Source organism: Squalius cephalus (genome assembly GCF_949319135.1).
Source record: "Squalius cephalus genome assembly, chromosome: 9".
NCBI classification, from domain to species: Eukaryota; Metazoa; Chordata; class Actinopteri; order Cypriniformes; family Leuciscidae; genus Squalius; species Squalius cephalus.
In genome coordinates, this window is record NC_137130.1 from 7,871,745 (window position 1) to 7,886,828 (window position 15,084).

The following is a 15,084-nucleotide window of genomic DNA, read 5'->3' on the forward strand; positions in this document are numbered from 1 at the left end:
ATTGGAGTGCTCCGTTAAGATGACATAACATTAGAACAGCCTTCTGTCTGTGCCGTCTTGACTTCTTAGCTCACTTTCGCTTTTATTCTTGTGCACTGACTTGTTTGTTAAACTGAGCAGTCAATCAGAGCGATCTGTCTCACTGATGGCCCCGACGCCGATTCAACACACTGATGTGAGCACGACTAGAGCTGAAGAGTGGAACAAACTAGTCTGACAGACGCTCACCGATGGCCCAACGTTGGCCAAAGGCCGACCATTGGCTTGGTGTTTTGCGGCCCTTACTTATTTAATATGCTGTGTCTTTAGCATAAACTAGTTTTTAGCCTTTTTACATCTATTCATTTTGAAGTGCTTAGTTGTTCTGCTTAATATTTTTTGAAAACAAGTATACTTTTTTTCAGGATTATTTGATGATTAAAGTACCACAATTTATTTGAAATAGATTTTTTTTTCAACCAGGGTTGAATTATAAATGTCTTTACTGTTTTTGAACAGTTGTGTAGCTCAAAACAAAGATGGCAATAAACTTGAGACCATTTAGTATTATTGCATTAATAATAATAGAAAATAATAATAATAATAATAATAATAATAATAATAATAATAATAATATGTTCAAATTGTTTGGTTATCATCCATTTAAACATAAAAATGTTGGTCCATAAAAGTCCATAAAAGCATAACTAAAAAATACAGTCTGCATGGCTTCCGAACTATATATGAAGAGTTCAGATGCAAAAGCCTCTAAGTGCCATCTGAAATTTTCTTCTAGAATGATAATTTTTATCAAGCTCATATATTTAAGTTCAGTAATTTCACTTAAATGGCAATGAAAATGACCTATTAATTGTCATTTAAGTGAAATTACTGAACTTACATATACGAGCTTGATTAAAATGATCATTCTAGAAGAAAATTTCAGATGGCACTTAGAGGATTTTGCATCTGAACTCTTTATATAAAGTCTTGTGAAATGCAAACGAAATGTGGTTCACCCAGGACAACTTTTGTAGAGAATTGTTATTTTTAAAGGTTCAAAGAGATTGGTTTTGAAAGGACAGTTGCAGGTGTTTTTATCCCTTTTTGCTCTTTAATTTGTTTTCTGTCTGGCTCATGAATCTTCACAGAGAAAAGTACTCGTTACGAGTAGATATGGAATATAGAGAGGAATGAGTTGATTTAAGATAAATTTCAGCTGCTTCATGTGAATCAAATTCAAATGTTTTAGCTCCAAGCTGGGCAGTTTTTTCCCATGACCTTTCTGTAGACTCATTCATACGATTTATTTCCTCTATAATTGCTTCTTTTCATCTTATCAGCAGTTGTAAGAATAAATATCATAAAAAAGCGCCCTGGCCATGAGATAAAATGTGAGTCAATATAGCCATTAATGCGGCAGAAAAAAGTAAATATGCAGTAGTTAAAGTATCGCCCTAATCCAATAGTGGCTCATGTAAGAATGGTTCTTTGATGATTCACTTCAAGTTTCTACTTCCATTTATTTTCAAAGCAGCCTTTATCCACCTTTTCAGTTTCATTAAATTGGATTAGCCTCATCAATTGAAATCACTTCATTTCACATATCCTCAACTTAAAAAGTAATGGCGAGATATGATTTCCCCAGCATGTCGAATTTCTACAGGGCTTTTCTAATTTCGCTGTGTTCTGTTTGCCACACGGTCCTACGAGGCCCCTGTCAGCTCGTATCTCTGTCTTTTCATCTGCAGAGTCTCTGGAGAAAACTATCTCTAATGTTGTTACTTCATCATTGCTGCAGTAGTGCTGCAGCAATTAAGATTTCAGCATTGATAGTCGGCAAACACAGATGCTGCACCAGTGTTACTGATGCATTACTCTAAGCCGCTCTGCACGCAATCTCAGTCGTCTCAGATCATAGCTGATGTTAATTGATTTGGACATTTGCACACATGCACATTACCGATGGAGTACCAATCGAGATTTCCACCATTCATTATAAATGTGAACAAATATAGCGGTCTCTTGATTATTAAGAATTTACAAACATGTCTGTGTCGTGTATAAAGCAATAAGCTTTAGGCCATAAATTATAGTGATTTTTTTTCTTTTTTTACCACAAATACACCTAAAATCCACTTATTGTGGTAAAATCACTGTAACAAATAGCCTTATTGACATATTGCTTGAATGGCGGCAACAGCAATATGGTAAAAGACATTGGTGGTTAAAAAGAGTTTATTATATAAGTTGTCAGAAACCGGTTTGATTTTCTGTATGTGAATCAGATTGCAGAACCAGAACTATTCGTTTTTATAATTCAATATCTGTATTTAGGTTTGACTGAGAAAGACGTTTAAAGTCGGCATGAAATGTAAGCTGCAATAGTATTTTCTTCCCTATATCTGAGTTAAACAGCTTCTCGAACAAGAACAAATTTAAATGTAGGACGGGACTTGATTTTGTCCATCGGAAATTGATTGGATCATTGGATTGTTCTGGTTTGATCTCATGACAGACACACGTCATCAGAAGAGAAGAGATGATCCTCCAAGAGGGAGTTATTTTGATTAAATATTAAGAGGGCACATGAATTAAAAAAAAAAATTATAATGATGTGCATTGATAAATCATTTATAATAAATACTGCAATAATCCATAAAAAATAAGAATAGTAAAGTTTTGGTTTCATGGTGACTTTAGGATTGACATAAATAGTCAAATATGAGGATTTACCCAGAGTTCAATGAGCTGTGTATTATTGCTGCCTTAACATACTATCGGAAATGTCTTATTTCCCAATTCTGAAGTTGTGATTATGAGCTTGTCGCATTAAAGGTTTGTTGTCAGAAAGAACAGGAATCATGGAGGACACCAGGTTTATTCTTGCCTATTTATTAAGAGAATCGATGAAACACTTTATAACAATGTTTCATTTTTTAACATTAATGTATTAACTAACATGAACAAACCATGAGCAATACATTTGTTACTGTATTTGTTCATCTTTGTTAACGTTAGTTAATAAGAATACAGCTGTTCTTTGTTTGTTCATGTCAGTTCACAGTGCATTAACTAATTTTAATAATGTATTAGTAAATGTTGAAATTAACACTAACAAAGATTAATAAATGCTGTAGAAGTGGAGTTCATTATTAATTCATGTTAACTAATGTAGTTATCTAATGTTAACTAATAAAACCTTATTGTAAAGGGTTACTGGCAAATCTTACTAAAGCCAAAATCATATTTTGCGCCTCATTCATTGACAGCCATTGACGAGACAAGGCGATGTAGCTCCTGGGATAAAACGAATACCAGTCACAGAAGCGATCGTTCGCCCCTCCACCATGTTTAAAGTTTATGGCACGACCAACTCTGGAACTCTGGTATCAAAATGATCCCAAGCTTTCCAGTGGTAAATACGACATGAGAGTTCCTTCACATCCAATTTTTAATTTCGTTTAGAGTTCATTCTGATGGCACGTGAAGGCAGCATATGTCACAGTGACACTGCAATGTTGGTTTTGTGCTATTTGAAGAAGACTTAATAAACTGTTAAATCTGACATGAATCTTTTCACCACAGCATGGAGGTTGAGACCTGCGTGTGATGAACATCCTCTCTGCGTTTTATTATAGGCATAATGGCTTCATCCTCACCACAAATGTCTTCTCTTGATGCCTGATAGTGGAATTATGGTGAGAAACAGCTGGTGGCTCATTCACATGCACTTTGCCAAGCTTTTGTGTGGTTTGTTCTTGGTCAAAAGAGACCTCCGCCATATGCGAGCCATTACTGTCAGTTTTTACTCTACAAGATGCCTGAAAGAGCCTGTGATGCCCTTGGATTAGAGAATCGCATTTGATTCATGTAATTTCAAAGCTTGTGTTAACATGGTTTTCAGTTTGTCTCCTTTGTGAAAAAGCTACCATGACATGACTTAACTGTGGTAGAATCGCTGTAATGAATAGCCTTATTGGAAAATGTGGCCAGTAATAATGATAAAAAATAGCTACCAGTAAACTAAAAAAAACATTGTTTTTCATTAGAATTAGTTTAAATTAGATTTTTTTCTAAACATTTCCAGAAGATTTCTCTGATTTGTGGGGATTTTCAGTAGTTGTGTTGGTTTGCTGAGATAATTAAGCTCTCAGTGATTGTCTGCATCCCTTTCAGGAGTCAAACTGTGTGCTATGATCTAGAAGAGCTCATTCTCTCTCATTTAGTGTGCTGTTATGCAAGTCTTGGCTCATGTAATTCATTTTCCCCTCTAAAGCATTGTTCAAGTGTGCTTTGGTGACGCACTGCTTACCCCTGCAATCCTATTATGCTTAAGATCTTTGTTTAGACTCAAAAACCTGGAACTAAAATCTGAGGTAAATTCCAAGTTAAACTGTTTGCACTACTGGACTAGTTAATCTTATAAAAGTCAACTTCAGTCATAATCCTCCAACAAAAGTTTAAGATGAATATTTGATTGGTGCTGCAGCCAGTGACTGTTCCTGTTGAAATCACTGTGAGAAATTAACCTCTTTTGTTAATGAGTTTCCTTCACTTTCATCCTCAAGAGAAAGCGATAAAACTCAGATGCAAAGAAAGGATATTCATGTTCTTAAATTGGATGCATTCAATTTAAAAGGCTTAATTTCAGAAATAGATGTGAACAGCTGATAATGTCTTTTTTTGTTGTTGTTTGGTGAATTAATAATAAAGGATTTTGCTGCCTGACCAGCTGCTTTGAATAATAGGCAGCTCAGCTGACAGATACAATAGATTGAGTCTATTCATAACACTTACTGTCACCTTTTATAACCTCTATGTATTTAGTCAATCAGAAGATCATCAGCCAATCAGAAGGAATTTCACTATTATTTACAACAGTATCTGCATTTGCATGGGTTTGAATAAAAGAAAAGGTTATACGAGGCGATAAAAAAACGTTGTGCATCAAAACCACTCAAAACCAGTCAAAAAATTAACTTGATTTTAAAAGTCAATGAATTTGTGACAGCTGAATGTAAACATTTTCGACAAGCCAAACATATCAGTCTCGAAGTAACATGTTATTTATGAAATAAACTTTATTCTGTAAAATAAATTAATAAATCAGAAATTTCTGACTTAAAGGTAGGGTATGTAATTTTCCGAGAGGCTAGCAATAGCAAGATGAAAGCATGAGCTCCCACCCTCCCTTCAGAGCGTCTCCAAAGCCATGCCTCCTTCAAAACGCATGAACGCGTTCAGCAGGGAGCAAAGAAAAGCGTCACGAGAGGCGGTGTTAAACTACCTCATGTCTCAAAGCAATAACATTAAAATAATTATGAACATAAACAACTTAAAGAGCACCTGACCTGTACCACCTGACTGCTGCAGCTTCATTTCGGCGTTGATAGTGTTGCCATTGAAACGCATAAATTCGAGTCACGAACCGCTCCGAGTATAACCTCACGGGTTTCCATCTCTTTTAAATTACAGTAGTTATGACATGAACAGAGCGTCAACATGTTGTTTTGGTTCAGGAGGAACTGTAAAAGGTGGTTGCGGTTGCAGTTGCGGTGCTCACGCTGACATCTGTGTAACTTGCTGATGATGTGTGATGTGAGGGTATGTAAAAACATACGTGGACAGGCAGGTAGGACATCCTATTGTAGCCCTTGGAACGAAGTCTATGATTGGACGAACATTTTATGGTCCTACACCTTTGACAGACGAGGAACTGTAAAAGGTGGTTGCGGTTGCAGTTGCGGTGCTCACGCTGACATCTGTGTAACTTGCTGATGATGTGTGATGTGAGGGTATGTAAAAACATACGTGGACAGGCAGGTAGGACATCCTATTGTAGCCCTTGGAACGAAGTCTATGATTGGACGAACATTTTATGGTCCTACACCTTTGACAGACGAAATAAATACGTATAAACACATTAAGACCACTTAACTTAGTGATTGCTATGTGGGATGTGAAGAGACTTTCAACTAGCATAACAAAAAAAAATTCTGGAGCAAATCACCCACCCTGCCTTTAATCATGTACAGTATATGCAGATCTAATACTTTTTTATACATTGGCATTATGAGCACTGCAGCTGTACTGTTTTATCATTTTCATAAAATGAAATTTTAAGTGCCTCTGCTGAATAGCCTACATGAAGACTGGAGGCAGTCATTGCATATAACTTGCAAAATTACTATATCAATATCTATTGAGACTTGCATATTCTGCTTCTCTGTGTTACTGCTTACCAGGAGTGACCATCCAAAATGAGTTAAGCGCCATCTGAACATCTAGATAGAAGCTCTGGCTGTCAGACTGTGTCGACTTCAGATTCCCTACGGTGAATTTGAATGTAGCCGGAAGTTGCAGTTCACTGAACCAGAGCTTGAGTTCTTCCAGAGTAATACCATTTTGCATGAGCTTTCTGCATGATTGCAAATGTAGATGCATGACTAGTTTTTTGTTTTTTTGTTTTTTTGGGGATTGCATATAAAACCTCATCAACCTAACAGAAGGGTTATGTACATTCAAACTTAGCAGGCATGACTAGACTATGCTTATTCTTAAAGGGATGGTTCACAATGGGGTCCAAACAATTGACTTTCCTTGTTATTTTTTGAAATTTCATCTTTGTGTTCCAGGGAAGAAAGAAAGTCAAAAAGGTTTGGACCGACATAACACATTTCAATTACAGATGGCAACAGGGAGGCCAAAGTTCCTAGAGCACATTTAAGTAGTAAACTGCAAGGATATTAAAAAGTTGTTGGTAAAGTCTAGTCTATGGAACCAATTGAGGTAGGTTTGCCACTGGTAAACCCCTCAAAAATAGGTGCTTGACCCTTAATCCAGTTTTAAATGCTCTTGAAATGCTGAATGTTTCTGAGAATAAGTGGTTGACTCTCTGGAATGCTGGAGAGGTGTATAATAAATTCTTGGATGTAAATTCCAATCAAAGTCCACAAGAGAAAGCCAATAGTTGTGGTTTCCCTTGGAAACTCACTCCAAGGGTTATCTGGAATCAATTTTCCTAAAACGATGTTATTCGGAGATGATGTCATGGTGAAAACCTGCAGCTGGACTCTGGAGTTCAGAGGATTGTACCTTTTGGCTCTGGATCAAATTTCCAAGCCTCACGTCAAAACTCATTTTCATCCTTCCAATAAGTGTTACACATGGGTTAGGTTAGCTGAAGAATTGGGAGATGGTAATAGAAAAAGAAGACAAAAGCCCACCAAATCGGCACCTGTTTTCCATCCATTGCTGTTTGGTCTCCAAGCTTTCCTCTGCAACTTGCTGGATTCAAGTGGGAAGTAATTATTGTACCATTAGTCTAATGAAACGTCTGACTCTCCGGGGAATGTGTCCGTCCACTGCGATTGATTTCCTTTGTAGCTTTGCAGCATAAATATAAAATCACTTAGTATATGGTTATACTTTTGTGGTGTAGCATTAACATATTTCTCATGATCTGCTGTTTAATAGACACAATAGAGTTGGGTCTTTAAGGGATAGTTTAGCCAAAAATTAAACTATTGGCATCATTTCAGAAGTCATAGACTTTTATGATACTTCAAAGTGTCAAAGTTATGCTATTTTAAAGGCTTCTTGTTTTATTTTGGAGGTCTCCTATGCATCCAGAATTTTCTCATAATATAATATTATGAGAAAATTCTATACACTGCAGCAACACCTCTTTTCTCACAGTGTCTGAAACGCCTACTGTGCTCTGATTGGTCAGACTGCCCAGTCTGTTATGAAATGAAACGCCCATTGCCATATATACATTTCAGCTCTGGATCTTCCTCAGCACTTGATTCACATTGATCCAAACAGTAACTATGGCGTCGGTTTTACCGTATCAGTTCAAGACTGAGTCCTCATCCTTTGGAAGTGCATGGTGGATTTGCTTTTGCAGCGCAGAAAACAGCGTCTTCTCTACGTTTCAACAACATAAACCAAACTCTTCCATGATACAGCTACTAATACAGTGTTTGGGGAGCAGCCAATAAATAGCCTGGCATTATGCGACGACTGGTTTCAGGCAGACAATAACTCCATTTATTGAACTTTTTGAATATAAGCATGTACAAAACATGTCCCTTTTGTGCTCCACTGAAGAAAGTCATAGAGATTTGGAGTAAATGATGACAAAATGTACATTTTTGGCTGAAGTGTTCCTTTAATGAGAGTTACATTACTGCTGTTAAAATGTGCATACTGCATATTTCCTCTCTTAGCACCGCATCATGCAGCCCCCAGACTGTCATTTTCATTGCTCTTTAAATAACAGATACGCTCCATATGCAAGTCCTCTCTCAGAGCCACGTAGCAAGTCAGAGTTTGTCTGTGCACATATTTTCTTTCTCAGCACAGGGCATCAAAGGCAATTGCCTCTGAACTGCCTCACAGTTTGTCTTCTTTTGTGTCATTTTGATTTGACATCTCTTTAATGTTTAGGATTGTGTCTATGTGCATATCCCACTGAGACATGAGTTTTCCAACTGTGGCAGGTTAGAGATGTTACACTTTTTTTTTTTTTAGATGAAGACTATGGGGTTTAACAATAAAGATGCTCTGGGGCCATTGTGAATGTTTCTGGTTATATTGTATGTTATTACATTACAACAATCATACTTTTGTTGATCATGTCAATCAATCAATCAATCATTTATTTCTAGAGCACGTTTTAACATCCCCCCCCCCCCCCCCCCCCAAAAAAAATAAATAAATTTCAGACTCTGCAACTAAGGACATTAGTGTCAGATTTTTGTTAAATGCTTGAAAATACTTGTGCTTTTAACTTTTGAATATGCAAGGTGAATAGCTCCCCACGTTTTGTGGTATGTATTTACTGATAAAAATAGTACAAATTAGATTTTTGAAATATTGTGCATTGTAGATTTTAATGATTTTAATGATTGTTCCTTTTATAAACACATCAGTCAACCAGTACCCGAGCAGTAATTCAAACACACTTTGCATATAAACAATATATAGTAATAACTATAATTAAAATAAAAACAATTTCTTAATTATATACATTCATATTTCAGAAGTGTGTATGTATTTATATTTTTATTACTTTCTGAACATGTTTTAAAAATGTAAAAAAAAATCTTGTTGTTGATCCCGGTACTATTTTGACCATTGATTCACAAGAAGCCATGATTGAATTGGAAAATGTTTTGGGAAATTATATTGTCGTCATTATTGTAAACTGATCTTGGAAGCTCCTTTTATTAGCTCTTTTAATGGGCTCCCTGTTCATTACAGGTTGCAATTTAGCCTTTATTGCTCTGCGGTCCTTAAAACTGGGAATTGCATGTAGTTTTATAAGAGGTCAGTGGAAGTCCTTTGTAGGTAGGCCCAGTCATTGTACTTTTAACTTCTAAAGGGTCTGACTCGTCCACATTGCCAAACTAATTCATTCTGACGCAACGCTGACAATATTTCACTAAGTGTCCCTTTAGGGATGTGATTTAGCTGTTGGATCCTAGGAGCGAAGAGGACACAAATCAGGAAACCTCTATAAAAACCTGTAAACATGACCGTAAGAACTTTTATGAACCTGCCAGTGGTTGCCAATTACAGAGTTCCAGCAGGGGTATGGCATAAGGGGTGGAATGGGGTGGTTGACTCGAGGAGGATTTTGAAGGGGTAGAGGATTAGCATGAAGGACATCTTGCTAGAAGCTTCAGCAGAAGGAAAGTCCAGATGGAAAGTGACAGCTTGGCTTGTCCATTGTGCAATGAAGTACACCCAGTTCTTCACAAGCAGAAGGTAAATCCTTGACTTTGATTGGCTGGCCTCGTATGCTCCTCTAGACTATGACTGGCCACATACGCCGCTCATTACCCGTTTCTCAATGCTGTGAGCGAAGATAAGTATATGCAAATTCCCCTGAGAGTTGCAACCTAATTTTTGAAACTGGCAATGCAGAATAAGACGTACTCTGCTCTAAGAGAATGACTGTGCTAGACTCTTCAAGGCGTACTTGAGCCTTTATTTGGAAAAGACTTGATCTGAAGACCCTGTCATCTATTGTTGATGAGCTTCCTCTGATGCTGTGATGGTGTCGCCCTTCCAACACCAGACGGAATTCTCCCTGAGAAACCTTTAGGTAGCAGCTGGGTAGGCTGACAGTTTTGAGAGGCAATTATTGAATAAGTTAACTATACAAGCGTAATCAAATGCAGTCAGATGGGTAAATTGCGGTGAGTTGAGCACCATTCACTCTTGAGGTATTTTTGTGGTGTATCAATAGGGGCCTGTTGCTACTGTTCTTCAGGGAATTTCCCAGCAGGCCTCTGTTGCACAGCAGCAGTGATGTAGCGAGGCGTTTAAAAATATTTTATATTCTTACTTCAAAAGCTTCAAATGTGTACACTATTAGAGCTGTATTATTCCGTTATCAACTACTGAAGGAACGTTCCGGGTGCAATACAAGTTAAGCTATATTTACCACGGCAAATAATTTCAACTCATTCCTTAGTTTGCAAAAACAAACAAAAATGTGTTTGCAGTAATTAACTGAAAATTGAGAGCTGTGGAACAAGGATGAATGCTGAAATGCAAAAGACATTACACAAAGCTAAAGCAGTGAGCGGTTTAACCCAGTATCTTTCACAATAGCACAATGACGCCAGAAAAGAACAACTGTAACACAGATGTTCATCCTCCTAGAATAGTAGTTTCACCGTTAAAGGATGATTTAAAACAGCTCAAATGTTGCAGTGCATTTCTGCATTTAAACTTTCTTGAAAACCTTGCCCCTAAGACTTACTTTGAAGATGCAGTTCTTGTACACTAACATATTAACATACAGTAAAAGACTACTTAAAAATCTTGCTGACCCTAAACTGTTGAATTGTAGTGTATGCCACAGATGCTGTCAATAAAGCTTAACTTGTATTGAACTCGGAGACTTCTCCTTAACCTCATTGAGATTTTGACAGGCGGTATTCAGTATGAACACAAATATACTATAATGCAGCAAGTCATTATTTTCAAAAAGCAATCAGATGAGAATCTATAGGTGGTCATATCATGAGGGATCAAATTTCCCTTGATCTTTTGAGATAAAAGAGTTCATTGCACTACAAAAACACTGAAACTTTCAGACCTCAAAACCTTCTCCACAGTGATAAATGTTGTATGTAATATATTGCAGGGTTTTTCCTGCATAGAGAATTATGGGGCGGCCGCCTCCGTCAAATTTCGTGCCGCCTCCGGCTCTCGACAAAACTCGGACAGACAGTCACATGGTCAAGATACAGTTTTTCCACCGTAACGGTTCTGTTGCAGTTACCACTTGTGTCCATTCTCAAACCGTATAGTGCTGCGCGGATTGCGGATAATCCACGGGTCGGGCGGGCCAAGTAATACAAACATTCCATTCCAATTAATCGAGGGTGGATGACAGATAAATCATTATAATGTGTTGAGTTTAATAAAGACACGGAACTCTCATCACGGTAAAACGCAATGAACGTGCGTGACTCTACTTTCGTTTTCAACAACGTAATTCTCTTCAGGGAAAACCCATCAAGGAAAACATATCAGGGCTCGAGTAGCCTAACGCTTGTCAGGGAACCGAGACTGATTTCATAACAGTTCAATAAACAAATAGTTAAAATTAAGTCACTTACATTTTAGACGCACTGACTGTTTTTGTTCTGTTTCAGCAGCGAAAATAGTTCCAAACAGAGATCACAGCAGAACCATTGCGAATCTCACAGCAACACTTGTTGCATTACTGAATGATTCAGCGTTTTCAACGAATCGGTTGAGTCAAAGATTCAATAACCTATTCATAAACTGCCTCATTCTGAATAAATCAGCCGTTTGAACGAATTGTTTGAATGAATGACTCAATGACTCGCTCATTAAGACGGTCGCCTGCTGCCTCCTACTGGCGGTTTAGTTTCATAAAGTATCATTCTTTTCAACATTCCTTATTTGTATATTCAAAAATATTTAAAATAATCTAATTTAATACAGTTATAATTTTTCAATGTAAATTATTTAATTTGATTGGTAACAGCCTAGTGTCTTATTATTTGAATTGAATATATTGATCAAATTTATGAATTTGAAATGAAAGACGGAGCATGCATTTAATAAAAAGAAGAACTTTTATTTTTAAATAAATGTTCATTTTAAATCAGCCTACTTCAGTGTGATATGTTACCATATTATCATGCTTAACACTGAGAATTTGAATAATTGTAATGTGATGATCAGATGCAGATATCTAAATCAAAGAATATGGGTGGTTTGCGGGTGGATTATTTATTTTTAACAGTGGATTCGGGTGACTCAAAGTGCACCAGATTAATGAATTTATCTTTAAAATGTACAAAATTTTCTTACGGGCATGCCCCCGGACCCCCCTAGAGGTACCAAGCTACACCCACAAAAATAATGTGGGAAACACATTAGGCTATATGATGATCTGCAAAAAATAATAATTTAATTATCTTATTATTACAATTTTACCACCTCCGCCTCAATTTGAGCCAGGAAAAACCCTGTATTGTATCTAATAATATAACACATATAGGAAAGTTGTCAAACCTTGTGATATTCCTGACTGTCTTAAGCTCCTGCCGATTTTCTATTTTTTTGATGTGAGAAGCTAAGCAACTGATAATTTCATGTCTTAGATCTTTCACTGTGTAATTGAGGCTATGAAAAGAGGCTAATATTGAAGGATGGGGCTGATGGGACCAACCTGCTCTTTTGTGATTGAATGCAGTGGAGCGTTTCTCAATTCACATGTGAATAGAGTGTTTACATAAGTCTGAAAGACACAGCAGCAAAAAAAAAAAAACGGTTTAACACGACTAATATTTAGTTATTTATTTAGTTAGTTAGTTATTTTAATTCAACAGAGACAGACCAATTTATCAAGACTTAAAACTATCATAACAAGACTAACATTTATTTATTTACTTTTGTCTTTAACATGTTTTTGTGACTCTTGATCACTTGCTATTTGACTTGATTCGACTTTTGCTTTTAGACTTCTGATCTTGGCATTCGGTGAGACATTGTTGAGATCTGCACGCGAGATTATTGTAAGTGTATTTCACATCATGCATTTTTAATTAATGATTAAAAATGCATGATATGACCACTTTAAATGTCAGTGAACACCCAAATCTTGCACAAAAAATGAATAATTATATTCATCAATAGACTAGAAGAGAGATTTTACAGTATCACGCAGCCATGGCAATTCTGCAAATTGTCAATTCCTCCTTGAATGCCTTTTCTATTCTCATGCACCATGTTTCCACAGCCTGAAGGGCACGATTGGGATTGTATTTGGCCCCGGCCCCAGCCTGAAGAAGTCACAGCAGGATTAAGCAGTTGTGCCACACCTCACACGAGTGATCATTCCAGTCACCATGGGGCTGCAGCTCAGATGGCGATGACAAACAACCAGAACTCGAGCGGTAATTCAATCAGCACTCTACCGGCATGAGAAGGAGCTCTCACAGCGAGATTGGCCCGGGACTTTTGATAAGGTCCTCCTCGGAAGTCCTAACATAAAGATATTTAAGGAGAAACAAAGGGAGGTGAAGGATTGTGGAGGGGTCAAGAGAACAGATAAAGATAGATAGAGTGAGAGACAGGCCCGAGGGGAGGGCTGAAATAAAATGAAAGAGGACCGGGTTTGAGACAGAACAGGCGGTTCACATTCCAACGTGTTTTGATGACTAATGTGCAGAAGAATCCTGTTAGAGCCAACGACAGCATCGAGTGATCCTGGGATTGGGCTTTCCCGTCAAGGTACACAATTCACACCGGAGTTCATTAGTGCGATGTGTCTAATATCTTTCATTTGGACTCTCTTAAGCAGGTTTTATATTGTCTCTCGAGCTTATTTGATTTACGGTCTGGTAGAGGCGGCCAGCCGTGTTGAGTGAAGTATTTGTGTCCCGCTGCAGAGATTCGCAGCGTGCAATGTGTCCAAGAGCGTGAAGACAGCAGGGAATAAATCTACAAATTGGGAAAAAGTGAACTTCCACAAATGGAATCTTTGTAATGGTTGTCATCCTGATCTAATGCCTGGTGAGAAAACGATAAAATATTGTTTAATTCTGAACAGTGTGAAATCGGAAGGCCTAAAGGGTTTTCCATGTGTGTTCCAGAAACGTGACATGTCAGACACCAGATCACCTCTGATTTTGCTAGTTCGCTGACTCACAGGATGGCATGCACGAGTTTTACCTTGTCTCTCTACAGCTTTTCTTTTAATGAGAACCACCCCATACTCGATCGCAACCATCCATAAAGTCGACATGAAATCATAATTGAATCTGCTTACTATTTTAACAGGCTTTGTCTTAATGTGCGTAATTCCTTTGTGCATTTTGTTATTGTTATTTTTTTACATTTCCTATAATAATAATAATAGTAATATTATATTTATGTATTCATTACTTTCTTCTCCTCTGTTAAATAATAATAAATTAGAATTATTAATAATAATCATTTATTATTATGATTATTATTATTAAAAACATGCATTGAAGAATTATGCTCTCTGGAGAGAAGGGTTTTCACTGCAGAAACATAATCACTGCACTTCCAGAAAGATATCATTGCTCAGATGTTCCTCTTTGTCTCTAGTGTTTCTTCTAAATTGATTTAGGGGAAATAAAAAACAAATGGAAGCAAATTAGACAGTTGTTTGTGTAAGCCATAAAATCAATAAGGATGGCATATTTCATAGATCATTTTTTCTTGGATACATTTTTCATGATTTGATTGTGAATCGCAGCACAGTTTCCTAACTTTTTTCAGTGGAATAAAAAAGCAAAAAATAAACTAACTGTATTCCATACAATCCATTGCTTTGTACTATAAATAATTACAGAATTGTAATTTTTGGGTGAAGTGGACCTTTCATTTTCATATCAGCTCAAAAAAAATCACAAAAAGCTACATGCATTCATCATCACGGGTTTGTCCTTGTGTGCTTGTCTGGCATCTGCTGCACACAAACCCCCTTTTAGTCTATTAACTTGCGCAGTGTGCCATTGTCTCAAGGCTCAGTGCACTCTGAACCTAATCTAACCATAATGTTCGTGTGACTGA

General features: G+C 37.0%; 1 protein-coding gene across 8 annotated transcripts in view; it reads left to right on the forward strand.

The window, feature by feature from the left end:
• Nucleotides 1-15,084, forward strand: part of znf385b (zinc finger protein 385B) — a 125,769-nt gene that overhangs the window by 45,407 nt on the left and 65,278 nt on the right. Inside the window, exon 1 of one of the 8 annotated variants that reach the window (XM_079880521.1) lies at nt 13,626-13,773. The exons of 6 other annotated variants lie outside the window; for them this stretch is intronic. In XM_079880521.1, coding sequence (XP_079736647.1) covers nt 13,704-13,773 — 70 coding nt within the window. In that variant the 5' untranslated portion in view covers nt 13,626-13,703. Of the gene's footprint in view, nt 1-13,625; nt 13,774-15,084 lie in introns of those variants that run through there. One more of the 8 variants, XM_079880519.1, reaches the window with a different exon arrangement.